The following is an 18,454-nucleotide window of genomic DNA, read 5'->3' on the forward strand; positions in this document are numbered from 1 at the left end:
CGAAACAAATCTCCCTATGCCCAACCCACCATACAAAGAAGAGATCAAATGCCATTAATTTAGCCCCAGGAAGCCTGTGATCCGCATTATATCATGTTAGAACAAAAGATACACACAATGGCCAAGCTCTATATGGAGCTTGGAGCTGCCTCTTGTATCAACAAACAAAGCATCTTTTTCCATTGGCAAATCGAGGAGCAAGGTGTCGAATCAGGACAATATCGCATTGTCTTTGCCAACATACTAGCCTGAGCATACGGCTTGACATTATTTTCACCTTGGGAGTAGGGTATAGAGAGTTCTAAAAGGCTCTTGAATGCCCTAAGCGTATTTGCAAGGCCTAGCTTGGAAGTATTTTTTATGTATCTTACAAGTGGAGGAATCCACTAGTTGGATGGCCCACCATGCTGATTGTTGGCCCTTGCTCCGGAGTCCCAATGGGCACTGTCTTCAAAGTACTAGAGGTAGATCTTTCCGTTTTAAAAAGATCTTTCCGTTCTTTTTTAAAACAAATCTGAGATTTATTTTCCCCCTGAACATTCAGTTCTAATTATTGTTTTAAGCATTCCAAATTTTATTTCAAGTATTTACTAGACATCACCCAATATATGTTAAGAGAGATCTATTCTTTTTTTTCAGATTCCTTAATGAATTTAAAAGCCAAAGCATTACATTCAAAAAGATGAGATACAGATTACAAGTTGCTACAAAGACGTTGCAAGAGTATTACAGCATGAATTTGCCATCACAAACCCTCACTACTCCTATAAATAACTTGGTTGCAACCAGTTAGCACTGTAGTGGTCCACAATTATATGATTCACACCATACTACCTCATCGAATTATTGAATGGAAGAGGAACAAATCCTTTTGGTTTGCACAGAAAGTAAATTTCATGCCAGGTTTCACATAAATGCCGATTGCCTTGAGAATCAACACACAGGGATAGCCGTCATCAGAACATCTTACAAAATCAAGAAAATTAACTTGCATGATTGGGCTTATTACACGCTTACAACATCCTCAAGCACAAAGATTCCATGCTATTCCCAAATCAAGCCATCCCGCACGCTAAGGCCCTCTGAACTTGAAGTCTGCATAGCTCTAGGCTGCAAAATATTGACATGACATTACCATTCTGAAGAAAGGATCTTTTTCCTACAAATTGCATTCACAGTTCAATAGGAAACATCTGCAAAATACATCTTCTACGAAATGTTAAACATGCTTGAAAACGTCAGAGGAGCTTTGCAAATACCCATCTGTCAATCTTCTTCTGTATTGGGATTCCCTCTATACTTGTAGTTGTCGGCATACGCCTTGGGCTGCAAAAAGAGCATCATCATACTTCAGAGCGCACTTCTCATAATAGTCCATGCAGGATTGAGTATGAAAAAAAAATTGATATTAGAATGGAATTTTTTGGACATACCCGAACATTAGAAAAAGCTTACAGAGTCCAACAGACATGCACCTAACACAGCCAAGTAGGAGCACGCCATTAACAGGAAAACCAATTTAACTGCACACTTGAGGATCAAATGTGCAACATTCACAGAGATCGCACTTAAGTTCAGGCTGCTAGAAACTCAGTCCATCAGAGCTCCATTTCTTCCAACCCTAGGGAGTTCTCTCCCTGCAAACTCCCCCCCCCCAAAAAAAAACACACGGGGCACACCTTTCAGCTTGTTTTGGGAGCTAGGGAGCTCCTTGGATCAGAAGGGGGCTGCTGCCAGGAGCAGATAGGCCTGACTGGGCATCCAGGAGGACTGGCGCAAAGCAGCTTGGTGCAAATTTCATCAGATCGTCTGGCTTACTAGAGCCTCCCCCAACCTTTCAACCTCACCGCTCTTCCCTGCAGCTCCCCTGGCTCCCCTCACCCACTAGACCCCCATATCCTAGCCTATACTACCTCCTACCTCTGTAGAACCTACTCCCATTCCTCCTTCACAAGCCTCTTCAAGAAGCTCTCAAAAACACACACAAAGAGAGGGGGTTCTGACAAGCAATCTCCACCAATGACGCAAAGGAAGCCACAGCTAAAATGATAAAAAAGAAAAAAAAATACAGGCATGATAGAATTTTGTCGACCAAAGGTGATGGAACTTGACGGAGTTAAACCTTGATGCTTCTTTTGGTCAAAAAAATAAAAAGGTGACTTTTGATTTGATTAGCAAATTCACATCTTGGGAAGCTTCTTTTTTAATCTGCAGGATGACAAATTGGGTGGAACAGAAAAGGCATATGCCCAAGCCACATGCATCCAGCACTTCAGTAAGGTATTCCAGCACTAGGATGAATAGGTGCCGCATCATTTGCATGGATAAGATGGCCAGGTTCATGGACAAGCAAGAGGCCGTCGCGAAAGAGAACGAAAATCTCAAGAAGACAGTAGAGGAACAAGCGTCCAGACTCAGAGCACTTGCGCTAGAAGTGCAAGATCTCAAGAAGAGATGGCTTGGAGGCTTGGACACCACTGCACTGGATACACTAAAAGCAGAAAATGCAGACTGTTTGGGAGAGCTGAAAACTAATCGTGGGCATGTCAAGGAGTTGTTACAGGAGATAAAAGCCAAGATAGAGGCCACATATATAAGAAGCTAAATCTTGATCCTAGTGGACACGAACCACAAAAAGGTCATTCAAGAGACTTTAAAGCATTTTAATATATACCTTTGTAAGACTAGAATACATCCAATAGTACAAAATCAGATAAAGGTTGTTCTAAAGTCCAAATTTCTACAAAGAAAATAAAAGAGGAAATGTGAAGAAAAATGAGCTAACAAAAAAAATTTTGAAAAACAAAAGGTAGACATACCTAGCAAGCAAAGCAATGCTTATGTCGTCATCATTACCCAAGCATAAGCCGGTATACTAGAAAGACCCGCATTGTCTCTTGGGCAAACCCAATGCTTACTAAAATATGTCCATTAAACAAAAACGAAAGATGACAAGAAATAAAGAAGAAAGGAAGAAAGTGACTAAGCAAAAATAAACAAACAAATCAAGAAACAAAAAATAAAGGAATCAAATCTCTCTCTCTCTCTCTCTCTCTCTCTCTCTCTCTCTCTCTCTCTCTCATTTTCATGTATGAATAAAAGAAAGAATGACAAAATGAACGAATTATTTAAAGCATAAAAATTTAAAGAAACCACTTACCCTTATGTACCGCTTCTTACAATGGTGCAATATTAAATTCCGCTTATATTCAATCATTCTAAACATCCCTGAGGCCGATATATCTTAGATAAAAGACTTCATATCTAAGATTGTGCGTACTTTTTTGACTATTTTTCTTAGATTATACCTCGTGTATTAGCAAAGTGATCAAATTACTACATTGAGCGATAAAAGATTCCTTAGTTGTACAAAGGCGAGGGAATTGGGAAGAAATGACTACATATTTTGCAGAAATCAGAAATATTTAAGTCGATATGAGACCTTTTTTTGATGCGTAAACTAACTACGTTTATTATATATACTTTGTATTTCAGGTCAACTCATAGAGTTGACTTCACTGGTCAACCATATGGTTGACTTGGGGGCCATATAGGATTGGGGCCATATAGGCCACTCCTGTTCAATTGCTTCCTGCACCCAACAGTGGTATCAGAGCGGGTTCTTGCTCCTACCTGCCTCCCCATGGACATCGTTGTCATTACGTGAGGATTTGCTAGAGGACCATTGCTTCAGCTTGAACCATTGCGTGAAAGTTTGCAACTAGCAGCAACTTGTCTAGCGACGTTCACATTAGCGTGGAAGCGTGGTATCACCGTACAATCTGCGTCAATGTCAAAGCAACGCCATACAATCTGGTATAAGCGTACGTTTGAAGCAGAAGAACATCCGTACATTGCCCGTACGTCGTACGGTCATCCTCCATGTACGGCAGTTTTTCGTACATCGTACGGTAGTCGTCCATACACGTGCATGCAACGTCTGTACGACCTGCACTACAACTCATCTGTACGTTAAGTCGTTCTTGGTATCAGCTTGTCTAGCGACGCTCATGTTAGCCATTGAACTGCCCGTCGTCCGTTCGCATCGTTGTCAGCCATCTGGAAACCTGCGCCATCATCAGACTGAAGGTTATAGCCATTCGAGTTCTTAGACCAGCCTTTGTGCCACCCACTTCGGATGAGGTGGTTTCATCTTTGATAAATTTGGGGCTTTTTGCTCTTAGCCTCAAATTTGCATTGGAGATGTATCTTTTTCAGGTTCTCAGGCATTCCAATCACTCTATGAGTGATTACATCTTACATTTGTTGTTTTAGCTATCAAATTTGGGATATTTTTGCATTTGGCAGGCATATTGTGATTGTTGGCAGGACATTTCAATGGCATTGCAGGACACTGTCAACATTTGCTGTATTTCAGTAAAATTTGGGGCTTTTGGTCATTTGCCCCAAATTTGACAGTTTTACCCTCTCAAAAATTGGGGGTTTCGTCAATTTTGTTGAAATTTGCAGTGACATTGGCCTGGTACACCCAATTTTGGGCATTTGGTAGACATTGCATGTAGGAACATTGACATTGGCTTGGAATTGCAGCACATTGAGTTACATTTGCAAGTTGCAGCACAATTTGGGGCTTTTCCTAATTTGCCCTCTTTTTGGGGCTTTTGCCAGATTTTGTTGTTCATTGCAGTGACATTTACTTTATTCAGCTAAATTTGGGTATATTATGCATCTGCCCCTTGATTTGGGCTTGTTGTCCTGTCAGATTTGAGGCACACAGCCTCCATCCGGGATTACAGCTCAATTGATCATTGGATACATTTGCAGACATTTGCCCCTTGTTTTGGGCTGATATTTTTGCAAGACAGCTATCTTTGGCAAGGGGGGTCCTTTGACCGGACAGCCATCTTTGGCAGGGGGTCCTTTGCAGGTCATATATTTGAGGACAATGTTAGAGGTCAACATCTCCTGATGTAACCTAGAGAGAGGGCCTTATCTATGGGTGCGCCCGCCCAGTGAGTAAGGCTAGGGTAGATGAGTGAGGGCCAATGTTGTGGGTGTGCCAGCCCCTCATGTGAGAGGCTTAGGTAGAGTAGGGTTGGCAGGCTACCCAGGCTGGAGAGGTTGTCGTCCACGTGTGGGGCTGCTCAGGGCTTTCTTGAGGCCTGCTATGATGCCGTGTGGCAGCCCCTTTTGAGGCGCCTAGGGAGTCAGCTCCCTTGTGAGCAGGTCAGCTGGGGGGCAGAGGGCACAGCCCCTTCATATAGGCTGTGCAGATCTCGGTGGAGGGCTAGGAGGAGTCGGCTCTTAAGAGCCGACCAAACCCATGTGTTAGGGCCTTGTGCAGCCCTATATAGGGGCTGTTTGGGTCAGCCCCCTAGGGCTGTGGGTCGGCCTTGTAGGCAGGTGGTCAGCCCAGCCCCTTGCAGGCCGACTAGGGAGCTGGGGACTATTTATAGGCCTCCCCACTTGAGCATTTCATTCTCTCTCATCGTAGGGCCTGGCAGAGGTGCAGAGCCCAGCGAGCACTTGAGGAGCAGGTCAGTGAAGCACTTCATTCACTCCCTAGTGCTCCCTTCACTTAGTTGTTGAGCTGTGTGTTCTGAGATCTCGAGCAGCCCGTTGTTTCCGTGTTTTCCCCCCAATTGTAGCAGGGGTTTTCTTTAGAGATCACTTGGAGTTCTCTTGTGCCTTTCTCTCTCCTTCTCAGTGTGCGTGTGTGAGGTGTGCTCTCTCTCTCTTTGTTCCATTCATTTCTGCTACACTTCTCACAAACAACAGGTGCATTTAGCTCATTGTTTGAGCAGTCAATTTTTGGTTGGTCACTGCCTGACATTCGCTGTCATTTTTGGACAGCCAGCTCATTTTGCAGTGAAAGCCTTGAGACTACTCTTGAGCACGCATTTTTACTCCTCTTTTTTTTTCAATGGGAAGCAACGATTGGATGGGTATGTTCTCCGTTGAGGAAAAGCTCGATGGACCCAATTATCCATGTGGTCATACATGGTGAAACATTTGCTGGTTGCCAAAAAATTTTGGGGTATTGTCTCAGGATCGGACCTTCGACCTCCCTCTGTGGCTTCCACTCCCGCTATTGCTACAGCTAGTGCAGCTGTTACAGCCACCTCTGGATCTACTCACTGTTCTACTACTACTCCAGCCCCTCCTCCCACACCCGACCAGGCCAGATGGGATAGTAGAGATGCCAAGCACATTCTATCATTGCTTTTTTAGTCAAGAGACATCATTCGATCTTCTAAGACATCAAAGGCTGCATGTGACATCTTGGCTAACCTTTACCAAGTTCGCAATGAGGCACGTGTTGCTTTCTTACGCAAGCAATTGGAGAATGTCAAAATGGAAGAGGGGGACAGCATGGCTGCATACATCACAAAAATCAAGGATTTTCAAGAGCAGCTCATCAATGTGGATGAAATTATTCCAGACGCTCAGGTAGCGTCCACGACACTCAATGGACTTCCTAAGTCCTACAACGGGTTTGCTACTACATTGAGGTTGGTTGCCATGGGCAATCCCAACACTTATACTTTCGACCAGCTTGTTTCCCTTCTCCTACAAGAGGAGCAGAGTCGCACAAATCGTGCTGCCTCTCAAATTGCAAATCAGCATGGATGCATACATGGATGTCAAAATGGAAGAGGGGGACAGCATGGATGCATACATCACAAAAATCAAGGATTTTCAAGAGCAGCTCATCAATGTGGATGAAATTATTCCAAGACGCTCAGGTAGCGTCCACAACACTCAATGGACTTCCTAAGTCCTACAAGGGGTTTGCTACTACATTGAGGTTGGTTGCCATGGGCAATCCCAACACTTATACTTTCGACCAGCTTGTTTCCCTTCTCGTACAAGAGGAGCAGAGTCACACAAATTGTGCTGCCTCTCAGTTTGCAAATCAGGCTTTTGTCGCTAATCACAGAAACAAGGGAAAGAACGGGCAAAATTACATCAAACCAAAGCCTTCTGAAGGATCATCTACTGCTGGACACTCTTTTAATTCTGCCCCATCTGATACAAAGAAGAAAAACAGCAAATGCTATTGCAGGAATTCCGGACATGATATTTCTGAATGTCGCAAGCACATTGCTTCTAAAAAGAAAAAACATCGAAAGGAACTTGTTGTCACTACTACTGCTGCTGCCCCAGATTATAGTCATGAGGCTGCAAGCATTGCTCACGATGAGTGGGCTTTCAAGGTGACATGCCAATACCATCCAAAAGCATGCTACAGCCTTGTCTGTCTTAGATTCTAAGTCAGATTGGTGCTTTGACAATGGTGCTTCCAAGCACATCACTTCTTGCAAATCACTCTTTCAGACATTGGGGACTACTCCACATGGTGGCACAGTGACATGTGCCAACAATGCATCATATCCCGTGAAAGGAATTGGTCAGATCGAGGTCGTTCAATTTCAAGTGATACGGTCACGCTCATGGACGTTTTGTTTGTCCCAGTTATCAAGAAGAACCTCATCTCCATTTCAGCCATATCCTTGAATGGATTTCGGGTTCTCTTTGATGGTTATCGATGTGCCGTGTATGACAACTGGTACAATGAAAGCATAGTACTTACTAGATCCCCTTCTTCTGGGTTGTATCATCTTGATGTATATGACAAACAGCCTGCTATAGAGGCAAATTGGTGGCTGAATCTGTAATTTCAGATTCCCACTTATGGCACGCGAGGTTGGGTCACCTCAACTACAGAAGCTTGGTTTAAATGCATTCACAGGACATGGTGGCTGCTCTCCCACCCATGCATGCACTAGTTAAACATGTTTGTGAGGAATGCTTGTTGGGCAAAATGCACCGTCTCTCATTTCCAAAGGATGGGACAATTGGTGCATCCAAGAAGCTTCACCTTGTGCATAGTGACGTGTGCGGGCCGATGCAGAGAGCATATCTTAGGGGCTACCTTTACTTTTGTACCCTTGTGGATGACTACACCAGATTCACTTGGATATATGGCATGAAGGCCAAATCTGATGTGTTCTCATGCTTCAGACATTGGCTTGCCATGGCTGTAAATGAATCCGGGAACAAGCTTCTTACTCTATTCAATGACAGGGGGGGAGATACATGTCCCATGAATTCTATAATTTTTTGGCAGCTCGGGGTATTATTCATCAATGTATTGTTCCTTACACTCTGCAGCAAAATGGGCTGGTAGAGAGGAAAAATGGGTCAAAAATGGAAGTGAGCCGGTGCATGCTCAAAGGGAAGTCTTTGCCAAATAAGTTTTGGTTAGATGCTGCCATGTGCTTCAACTATGTGCTCAATACCCACAAAGGCATTGAAGAATATCACACCTTACGAGGCATGGCACGGCCGCAAACCTGAAATTTCTCATATGTGTGTGTTTGGGTCATTGGCTTATGCTCATGTTCCATCTTAGCTGAGGCATAAGCTTGAAGACAAAGCTGTAAAATGCATATTCATTGGTTATAGCGTAGGGAGCAAGGGATACAGGTTATATCAGCCCAGCACGGGCAAGGTCATAGTCAGTAGGGATGTTATATTCACTAAAAATGTGCCTTTACCTTGGCTGGAATGCAAAAGACAGCCTACTGTTGATGCCTCAAATGTCTTTGATACATTGTTGCCTCTCTTTCAGTCACCCACAGATTCAGAGCAGCCAGTGCAGAGTGTTGTGCCATACACTTCTAGCACTGCACATCCTCCACCAGTAGTTCCTGCTCAGCCTGATCTGCCTTCAGTTGATGAGGCTCCTGCACCCAACAGAAAACACAAGTAATCCTACGGCAGATTGAAGAGAATCTAAGATATAAGAAAACACAAGAATCTCCTCTTGAAGTGCAGTTAAGTTCACAAGAGTCACGAGGATAGATTCCTTCTCCAAAAGCACAAGTATCTTTGTACTTAAAATCTTGAAAGGCAGAAACATCTTATACAAATAAGGCAGGAACTTGGCTAAGCTTATGTAAAATAATAGGGCACGTATTGATAGATATAAGACAATTCATAAACTAAAATTCATAAGTGAAGAGATTCAAGTTTGCTAAAAAGACAGCACGATTAGTGCCTATACAAATTCCTATCACCTATTTTGATGTAAGGATTATCTAAAAGAAAATCTATCCAAGAGCAACATCTTCAACACTTATGACGTTTGTACATCTGTTCTTTTTAGATCAATGTCATGATATATATTATTTATTGTTTTCTCAACTTTTAGCACTTTGCATCTATCTTTGTCAAATCTCAGCTTAAAAACTTCAGCCATTAGCTTTTTAATTCTAAACTGAAGATCTTCCAGCTCAATCTTTGTATAAAGTGTAGAAAAATCATAGGTTTGAAAAAGAATAGGAGAGTCTTTTTCTTGAATGCTTTGAGAGGAATTATAAAATTTTACAATAAGAATCATTCCTATGGAGTCATTTAAAATCCGACTTGATTTGAAGGAACATCTGCCTCCTTTAACCTTAAGACAGAAGAAAAGAATATACAAGTAGATTCTAACATTGTGCAATGGCTATAAACGCTTCATAGCCTCAAAACCTCTTTCCATGTGAAGGTCTTTCCCTTCCCCTTAAGCTGCCAAAGTGACGTACTTGGATGACTTCAATACTTTCTCAAATACTCTTTCAATTGATGTTTAAACATATTAATATACTAGTCAAGCCGTACAAAGGTAGCGTGAAGTATGACAAGACAAGTGAAGTACAAGCCTTATGTAGGCTACTCACTCACACTAGCATCTAGTGCATATGGGATAAGTCCCATGATGACACATGGCACTCACACAAGACTCACTCACATAGACTAGTACTAGATCACCTAGAACTTCACACTAACACTTCACACCAACACACTCTTTGACTATGATATCTCAACACCCCCCTTCACAAGACCCAACACACAAGAGTAGACCGATCCCCCCTCCACTGCAATGCTGCAAAGAAAGAAAGAAAGAAAGAAAGAAAGTTTATTAAAGTCTTCGGAAGACCGATGGGTCTATGAGACTGTGAAAATCCTGATACAACGAGATGTGATAGTGGAGCTACTAAACGAGCGTCCATACCAATGCAAAATGCAAAATGCCAAAAATGCAGAATGGCGGTACTAAGTCCTAAGTACAACATAGTGATGTCGGTGGTCGACTATATATCAATCTCAGCATCATCATCAATATCATCATCATCCCCAGCAACAGCAAGATATCACGATGGATGTGGCAGAGGAGGCATGAAGTCGGCAATAGAGTGTTATTAGCCACTCAGAGGTGCAATCCTGGCACGTCTCTTGGTCATAGCTCTACGTCTAACCAGGGCTACTGTGACCCCCGTCGGTCGGGCTCCAACTCTAAACAAGGAGGGGATGTCTCCAAGTGTGATCTGTGTGTCGACCCTCTGTCTGAGCTGTCGGGTCACGAGTTCAGAGTCACGGTCATGTCGAGGCCTCGTCTCGTTGGGATCCATGTGATCTAGCTGAAAGAACTCCATGATAGAGCTCTGAGAGGGATCAACCGAGGAAGAAGTCTGCTCCTATCTCCGTGCTCGGAGTATCCTCTCGCGGTGTCTAAGTGCCTCATGAATGAAACCTGCCAAACACCGCTGGTCTGGGTAGGAGAGGAAATGGGCTAAAATCCCATAACTATCTCTGAAGAGGCAGTGGAAACGTCCTTGGATCTCATAGTACACAGGATACCTGAAGATGAAATGCTCCTCTGTCTCAATCTCCTGTATGTCCTGCCGCTCTCGATGCAAAGTCTGTGTGAAGAGACCCGGAACTGCCCAAGAGAGATCCTCATCGAGTGGGGTAGGTGAATCTATGTGTATCCTGGTGGGTCAATGAAACCCTCCGCTGTGATATGTAAGAAGTGATCTCTGTAGAAGCTAAGCTTCACCGGGAGTTCACTCGATTCCAACCAGGTCCGAAAAGTGTGTAGCTGTAGTAGATTCTCACGGATAACCTGGTTGACCTCGTGTGATAAGAGGGGAGAGAACGGAGCATCCATGCTATACTGGAAGGGAGGTAGTCTATCCATGTGGAGCCCCCGTCGCTCAAACCATCTCTCTGTACGTGCATACCAGCACCTCTGATCTCCTCCTCCTGCAAGTGCCATAGAAGAGGATAAAGCTATCCATGGTAGCCTGCTACGCCCCGAGGTATAATCCCCATATTCCCTAACTCGGTACAGATATGTGATGACCTGAAATGCAGCATCTAGCTGTAAAGGGGGTGACCCAAACTCAGCCTGAATGATCTGGTGAGGAACGGATGACTTACCACGAATCATCCGTAATAGCATGAGAACCTGTAGCCACTCCACACGAGCCCACTCTGTATCCGATAAGTCTGGCCCCCAACAAGGACTGCCGTACATCCCCGCTGGGTGAGCCAAGGAGTCAAAAAGCAACCCCTTAATGCGTGGATCCTGAAAGTGTGAGCGGAAGCACTGCCTCTCTAGCCTGGCCAATGAGGCATACCCTCTACTCAAGCGTGCATGCATCGCGGGTCTCATAGTGAAGCTCGGTCCGGAGAAGATAACCCCAAGATAAGTGTATGATGAAACTATCTCAACAGATGACCCTGCAAATGTGAACTGCTTCTGATGCATGATGGCTCGAGATGTATTGAAGATCATGACCTTGGTTTTACCCAAGTTGACCTTCAAATCATGAGACTCACAAAAGGACTGTAGTGCGTCTAGGTGTCTCTGAAGCCTCTCTGCTGAGGAAGACAAGAGAGCCACGTCATCTGCATAGAGCAAAATTTGGATCAGCGTGCCTGCAAGAGAGCAACCTACACCCCCTGTGTCTGCATCACTGTCTCAAGCTCGTCAATGTAGAGGCCAAACAAGGTAGGCGACAAAGGACACCCTTGTTTGACCCCGATGGTACTCATGATCTCGTCTGTCCCCCGGATCCTACCCGAACTCTGCCAGAAACTCTCTCGTAAAGTGCCATGACAGCCCAAATGATCTCCTGGTCATAACCCAAGTCCTGTAGGCGCCGTATGAGGCGGGCTCTCGGGACTGTGTCAAATGCCTTGCGAAAATCCACAAAGCAACAATAAACCCTCTGCTTCCGTGATCTCGCCTCCTCGATGATACATCTGAGCGTCAGAATGTGGTCCATGGTTCCATGATCACGCCGGAATCCGGCCTGTCCTGCTACTCTGAGCCCTCGACACTCTGCAAGTCTGCTAACCTCGGAGTCAAGTACTGATGCATAAATCTTGGACATGACATGTCCAATCATAATGGTCCTATAGTTCTCCCGGCTCATGGGATCCCTCGCCTTGTGGATGGGTGAGATAGTGTTAATGGTCCAAGTGTGTGGAAATCCCAAACAAACCGCTTCATTAAAAAGCTTTGCTAAGATCGGGGCTAGGAGGTTAATCCCATATGCAATGAACTCAGTACATAGTCCCTCATGATCCTTCGCTCGGCCATTATGAAGTTTCATTACAGCATCCTTTACCCCTCCTCTAATGAAGAGGGTGCAAGATGTGGGACGAGGCATGTGTGAGAGGCTAGGGACTGGCTGATTTGGGATGTCATAAAGTGTGCGTGCATAATCAAACCAGATCTGGGTGTCAATGAGTGGCGGAGGGGACTGTCCTTCTAGAAATCTCCGCCAGAAGTCCTTAGAGTTGTTACTAAACAAAATGTTCAGTAGCTCCTCCTCGTTTCGACGAACGAAGTCTAGTTTCTTCCTTCATACCAGTCCACGGTATTCACGTAGCGTATCTGGTACGCTCGGAAGGCTGTTTTTGGTTTTGAATCTGAGTTGACAGCGTAAGGCCTTACACTCATCATCGTACCAACTATTACAGGGTACGGTTCCAGGGGGTGGTGGGCGGGTGGAGCGGGTGGTGTGGGGAAAGGCGTGAATGGCAGCCTCATGTAGTGAGCGGGTGACAAGAGCAAGTCCAACTATCCAACACCTCCCATGTGATAGTGACTTCTCAATCAGCTTGCGACCAGCAAGGGTAAACCATCACTCGTCATCCCCCCTTACTCTGAACTGGGTGGTCGATGGTCATACCATCAACCGAAGTAAAACATAATACAATCATTTTTGGGGGACAACCCAAGGCAGAGGACCTCTTATTGACTCCAAAGACATTTAATTTAGAGGAACAACTCAAGGCTGAGAACCTTTATTTGACTCAACATAAACACACGGCATCATTGAGCATCATTGATCATCATCTATCGCCTCAGAGAGGGATAGATCATGTAATATAGCAAATAGAGCTTGCTCCTCAAAGATGGTCTCAGTTTAGTAGAAGTAGAATTCTGAGTTATCTATAGTTAGATACAAGTTGTCTAGGTTCTAGGGTTAGTTGAGTCCTAGGCCTCTAGATTAATTAATCTTGGTGAATAATAATAATAACCATATTTAAAAAGTTATTGAAGTATTAAATTATTAAAAGTTTATGCTTTTCTAAAAAGCTAGTTTTGCTTTTCTAAAAAGCTAGTTTAGCTTTTCTACTTTCTGCTTTTCCAAAAAGCTAGTTTAGCTTTTCTACTTTTTTGCTTTTTTGCTTCTAGTTTTTTTTAGCTTTTCTGCTTTTAGCTTTCTTATTTTTGGGAAAGCTACTCTAGATTTAGCCTTAGCTCTCCTTTAAAATAGTGGCTTAGCTTGCCCTCTCAAATTCATTCAATGAATCCTCCCCAGCTAGGCCATCTCCTCTTTCTCTTGATGCGCAACAACTTCCACATTGCCTTCCAAGCTGCCGCTACGACTCCAGTTCGCTGCCATCTCCTCTCTCTCTTGCTGCGCACCTTATCCCAGCCTGCTACCAAGGCTCTTCCAGGTTGCTGCGTTGCTGAAAGTGTTGCCCTAGCGCTCTACCTTCAATGCCCTATGTCACCAAGTTGTAAATACTCAAAAGTGAAAGTTTCAATTGACCATTTATTTGATCATAATTAAAGAGTCTCTCATTTATTTAATTATGTTCAAAATTTTATCTTTTACTGGTCAAAGTATTGCCTTCGTCAAAGATACTTAACCCTAGTTAAGTATACTTGACCACGGTTAGGAAGACTAGCATATGCCAAGAGGATTAACTGCGGTTAACCAAAGAACTTTTGACTATGGTTAGAAAGAGTTGACTTCGGTCAATAAGACTTCGCTTCAGCCAAAGCAAGTTGACTTCGGTCAGCCTAGATTATTACCGACTTCGGTAGGAGAGTTATGATTATTACCGACTTCGGTAGGAGAGTTCTGACATTAATTAAGGCGCCTTGACCCTTGGTCAAAGTCCTTAATTACGGCTAGAGGGGTTGGCTTTGGTCAACCGCAAAGTTAGCTATTTATGTGCACATGTTTGCTTGGTGGGGACACCCACATTTGACTAGGATTAGGCCACAGATTGTTATTTGAATGCAAAGTGCTGACCGTTAATGGGTGCCATGGTTGTGCGCTCTAGTTAATGGTTGCAGGTACCTAAGAGGGATTGAAGGCCCAAGCAATATGGAGTCTCGCAAGCGATCAGGAGTTGTTTGCATGACCCAGTGCTACAAAGACCCCAGAATTTGCCCTTTGAGGCATGTAATTAGAGTTAGTCTAGGATTTGGACAAGTGGCATGTTGCCAAGAAAGAATGAGCTTGTGAGCTTTTTTGTTTAAAAAATGAATTCACACTCTGTCACCAGAAAACGCGTTTCTAGCAGTAGAAACGTGAAGAAACGTTTCTGCCCGAAACGTTTCTAAGAAACGTGCGAAACGTGAAAGTTTTTTTGAATTTTTTTAAATAGAAAATACACTATTTTTATTATTTATATAAAATACACTAACTTTACACGTTTCTTGACAAAACGTCTGTCAAAATCTAGAAACGTTTCTAGAAACATTTCTTGTGACTATGAATTCACATAATAATTATGGGAAGCAAGCAGCCCGTGTGCTGAATTGTACTCTTGTACTCAGATTTTCTGAAGGAATTAAAACATTCCGGGGGGGGTGTCAGCCCGACTATTGTCATGGGCCCTAGTGCTCCATGTGAGAGAAAAGATAGAAAGAGAGAAAGAAAGATGTATTAAAGTCCGTGGGAGGCCTCGCGCGCTTATGGGACAAAGTGCGCAAAAAAAGTAGACTCATACAAGCCTCAGTGGGGCTGGAGCAAAGGGCACGCTATGTCCCTTACTGAGTACTAATCTATGCTAGAAAAATCATAATCAGTCAAACACCAATTAAATACAAGATGAATCAAGTCGACCTCGGAGCTGGGGCTCAGAAACCGAAGCTCGGCACAATGATGGCTCTCTGGTGAGCTGTGAAAATATCTTGTATCTACGTTTGTCGAGCCGTCTCGCGCTATGGTGGGGGCACAGTCTCCTTGATCTCTAAACTCTCTGGGCTATGTCTAGGGTGACCCCTCGTCTTTGTCAGTTCCCCCTAAGGAGAGTTGTGATAGGTCGGACCTCAATAGAATGTGCTCTAGACACTCTCAATCTCATGCGTGATCTCTACGTCCCCCTCTCAGTGGTACTACGTCGGCTCTCTCTACTGATCCAGGCTGCCTCATATCAGCTAGCTCCTCCTCCTCTACTCCACTGTGTCCTGGAGCTGACTCATATGTATAGAAGTCTGCGACGCGTCACTGTGTCCGGTCAGCCTCCATGTCGTATGATCTAGCTACCTCCTGCTACTCTCTGATCCGTCGCAGTAGTGTCTCCTTGTGCCAACGCATCTCCATCAAATAGAGCCCAATACAGACCTGGTCATGGAAATGGATCAGTCGTGATAGTGGACCAAAGCCACTCCCCTCCAGGTAGAGACAGTGGTAGCCTCCCTGTATCTCATAAAAGGCTGGGCAAATACATAGAAAATGCTCCTCTGTCTCAACCGCCCCTAGCGTACATAGCATGCAAATCCTCTGCTCTCTGGATATACCTGCAGCTCTCCTTGCCTCAATCCTCAACTGATGGGACGAAACTTGCATCTATCCAATTGCAATCCTCAATGCATGTGAGACCACTCGATCCTCGAGGTTCTGGGCTCCTCTGACACTCTCAAGAAGTGGTCACGATAGAACTAGATCTTGGTGGGAAACTCCTTGTCCCCTTCCCAAGTCCGACATGTGTGGAGCTAGAGGAGAACCGTATGATACCGTTGATCTCATCTCATGGGATCAATTCAAGAGGCACGTCCATGCTATGCTGAAAGGGAGGAACTCTATCCATCTAGATACCATGCCTGGCAAACGAGGTGGATATACGTGCATACCATGTGTTTGCCCCGCCCTCTACTAGTCGTTTGAATGACTCTAGGGCCAGCCTCGGAAGTCTCCAATGAGGTAAGTCCCAAACTCTGTGGATGAAAGTCACTATCTAAGGCGTCGACCTGGAGAGGTGTCATGGCGAACTCTGCCTGTACTATCTCATGTTGGACTAAGGGCTTACACCGAATCATCCTGGATCCCATGATCACCTATAGCTGCTCAAATTTCCTCCACTCTGACTTCGTGAGATCGCATCCCCAAAAGGGTGCTGCATACATGGCAGTCGGCCGCACTAGCGTATCGAAAAGCCAGCCCTGCATCAATGGATCCTAGAAGTGTGCCTGAAAGCATTGTCGCTCTAGTCAAGCCAAAGCACTCCGTCTCAATCCGATAGACCACCTAGGGCACGAACCATGCCTCTGACTGACTCATATAGGCTCATCACCCCCCAGATTAGCATCTCTAGAATCTACATCTCCCGTAGTCTCTTGATCATGCGGGAACGTGGAAGTGTGTGAAAGGTCTTTCGAGGTTGTAGAAGGATGACTATCTCCCAAGCCACCCAAGCTTTGGTATCTTGTCTATGATCCAAACTATCCAAAAAAGAAAACCAATCATTGAGGTATCCCTTGTGGGAACACTAGCAACAAGCAATTTGTTAGTCTTAGATTCTTGACTCATATAGATCCTCGTTATATTTCATTCCTTCTTGTAAAATAATCCAACAACAATAACAAAACATTTAACTACTGCAAGTCCCTTCAAACTAGACTACAAATATGTCTAGAGGTAAAATTCTAAATTTCCAATTACATTCGATCCCTATGGTATTGGACAAGAAAATTGAGTAAGAAATCATGGTTGTAAACCATAAAATGAAAAGTTATATGTCGACTTAAAGACCAAGCTTGGCAAACAGAATTTACCTTGATGATAGGATGATGTGGCTCTCTTACCTGTGAAGCAAAGACCACACAAAACAACACCATGTTATGCAATAAACAAGAGGAATTCTTCCAAGCACTACATTCAAAATTGAAGAGAACGAGAATGACATTGTTGCCTTCCCCACGATTGGAAACAAGTAAAACACAAAACATGCCTCAAAAAAGAAGTGCAACCTTCAAACACAAATCCAAGTTTCTTACAATAAGTATTTAGAAGTACCTTGTATCACGCATATTTTATGTTTTAATATCTATATTATATATATAGTACTTTGTATATATTTGACCTACCATAATTGCTAAAATTTGCTAAGATTGCTTAAGCCTCAAAAAAAAAAAGCAATTATGAAGGACATTACAATGCAATGTTCACCTAGACTACTCTATCCTACAATAAGCCTTTACAATTTCTTACTTCTACATTATGAGGTCAGTTACCTCAGCTAGCTGAGATATCAGATATGATATAGATGTGATATGATATGTCATATCAGGATTTCTCACTTCTACATTACGAGGTCAATGTCACGGGCATTCACACACCCGTGGCCATGCTAGCTAGTGCTAGTGCAAGCAGCCAGGTCAACGGCAACGCAAGCGTTCATACAGCCATTTAGGCAGCCCTGTGCAATGGGCATGCATAGCATTAGCACCCATACTTTATAAATTCCAAGTGTGTACATTTAGTGAAGCTGCATGTGATTCATCTCCCTCACACCTTGAATGTGGAATTGGCTAATGAGACCTTCACTACCAGCCAGAGGATTTGCAGGAATGCGGTGATCAACCTTTCCTGCTAACACAAGGGAACAAAGATAAACCAAGGTACATATAAGAAAACAAATGAAACACCAAAGTAAGCCCAGTGCTTACTAAGCTTTTAAATCGCAACCAAACAACAAAAAGAAGAAACAAAGCAAGAAATCAGAAGAAGAAGAAATGTGAAGAGAGAAAAGAAAGAAAGAAAGATATATAACGTCTGCAGAAGTCCTCACCGGACTATGAGACAAAGTACACATCCAAAAAAGAGAAGCCCTTACATCTCTAAGCGGAGAGTCAAGGAGTGCACAAGGCATCTCAGCTCGAACATCCCCTCTCTGTAGAAGGCAATCCTGTGATGAAATCAATTGCTATGTGCGTCCATTTGTCCTCTGGAATGGGTAATGGCTGCAAGAGGCCTACGGGTAGCTTGCTGTCCACTTAATTTTGTTGGCAAGGCAAGCATTCAGCCACGTATTTAACCACATCTCTCCACATGCCTTCCCAGGTAAAGCTCTGCTTGATTCTTTCATATGTTTTAGTGATACCTGAATGTCTAGCCATGAGAGA

General features: G+C 43.8%; 1 protein-coding gene across 1 annotated transcript in view; it reads right to left on the minus strand.

Annotated features, from left to right (window-relative positions):
* Positions 1–831: 831 nt before the first annotated feature.
* Positions 832–18,454, minus strand: part of FRO1 (NADH-ubiquinone oxidoreductase-like protein) — a 39,339-nt gene continuing 21,716 nt past the window's right edge. Inside the window, exons 4-6 of the mRNA XM_087379721.1 lie at positions 17,105–17,134; positions 1,260–1,326; positions 832–1,110 (exon numbers count right to left, since the gene is read on the minus strand). Of these exons, the coding sequence (XP_087235847.1) occupies positions 1,267–1,326; positions 17,105–17,134 (90 nt within the window). The 3' untranslated portion in view covers positions 832–1,110; positions 1,260–1,266. The remainder of the gene's footprint in view (positions 1,111–1,259; positions 1,327–17,104; positions 17,135–18,454) is intronic.

This window comes from Dipteris shenzhenensis, chromosome 1 (genome assembly GCF_047967505.1).
Source record: "Dipteris shenzhenensis isolate YYH24624 ecotype China chromosome 1, Dip_SZ_1.0, whole genome shotgun sequence".
In the NCBI taxonomy this organism is placed as follows: Eukaryota; Viridiplantae; Streptophyta; class Polypodiopsida; order Gleicheniales; family Dipteridaceae; genus Dipteris; species Dipteris shenzhenensis.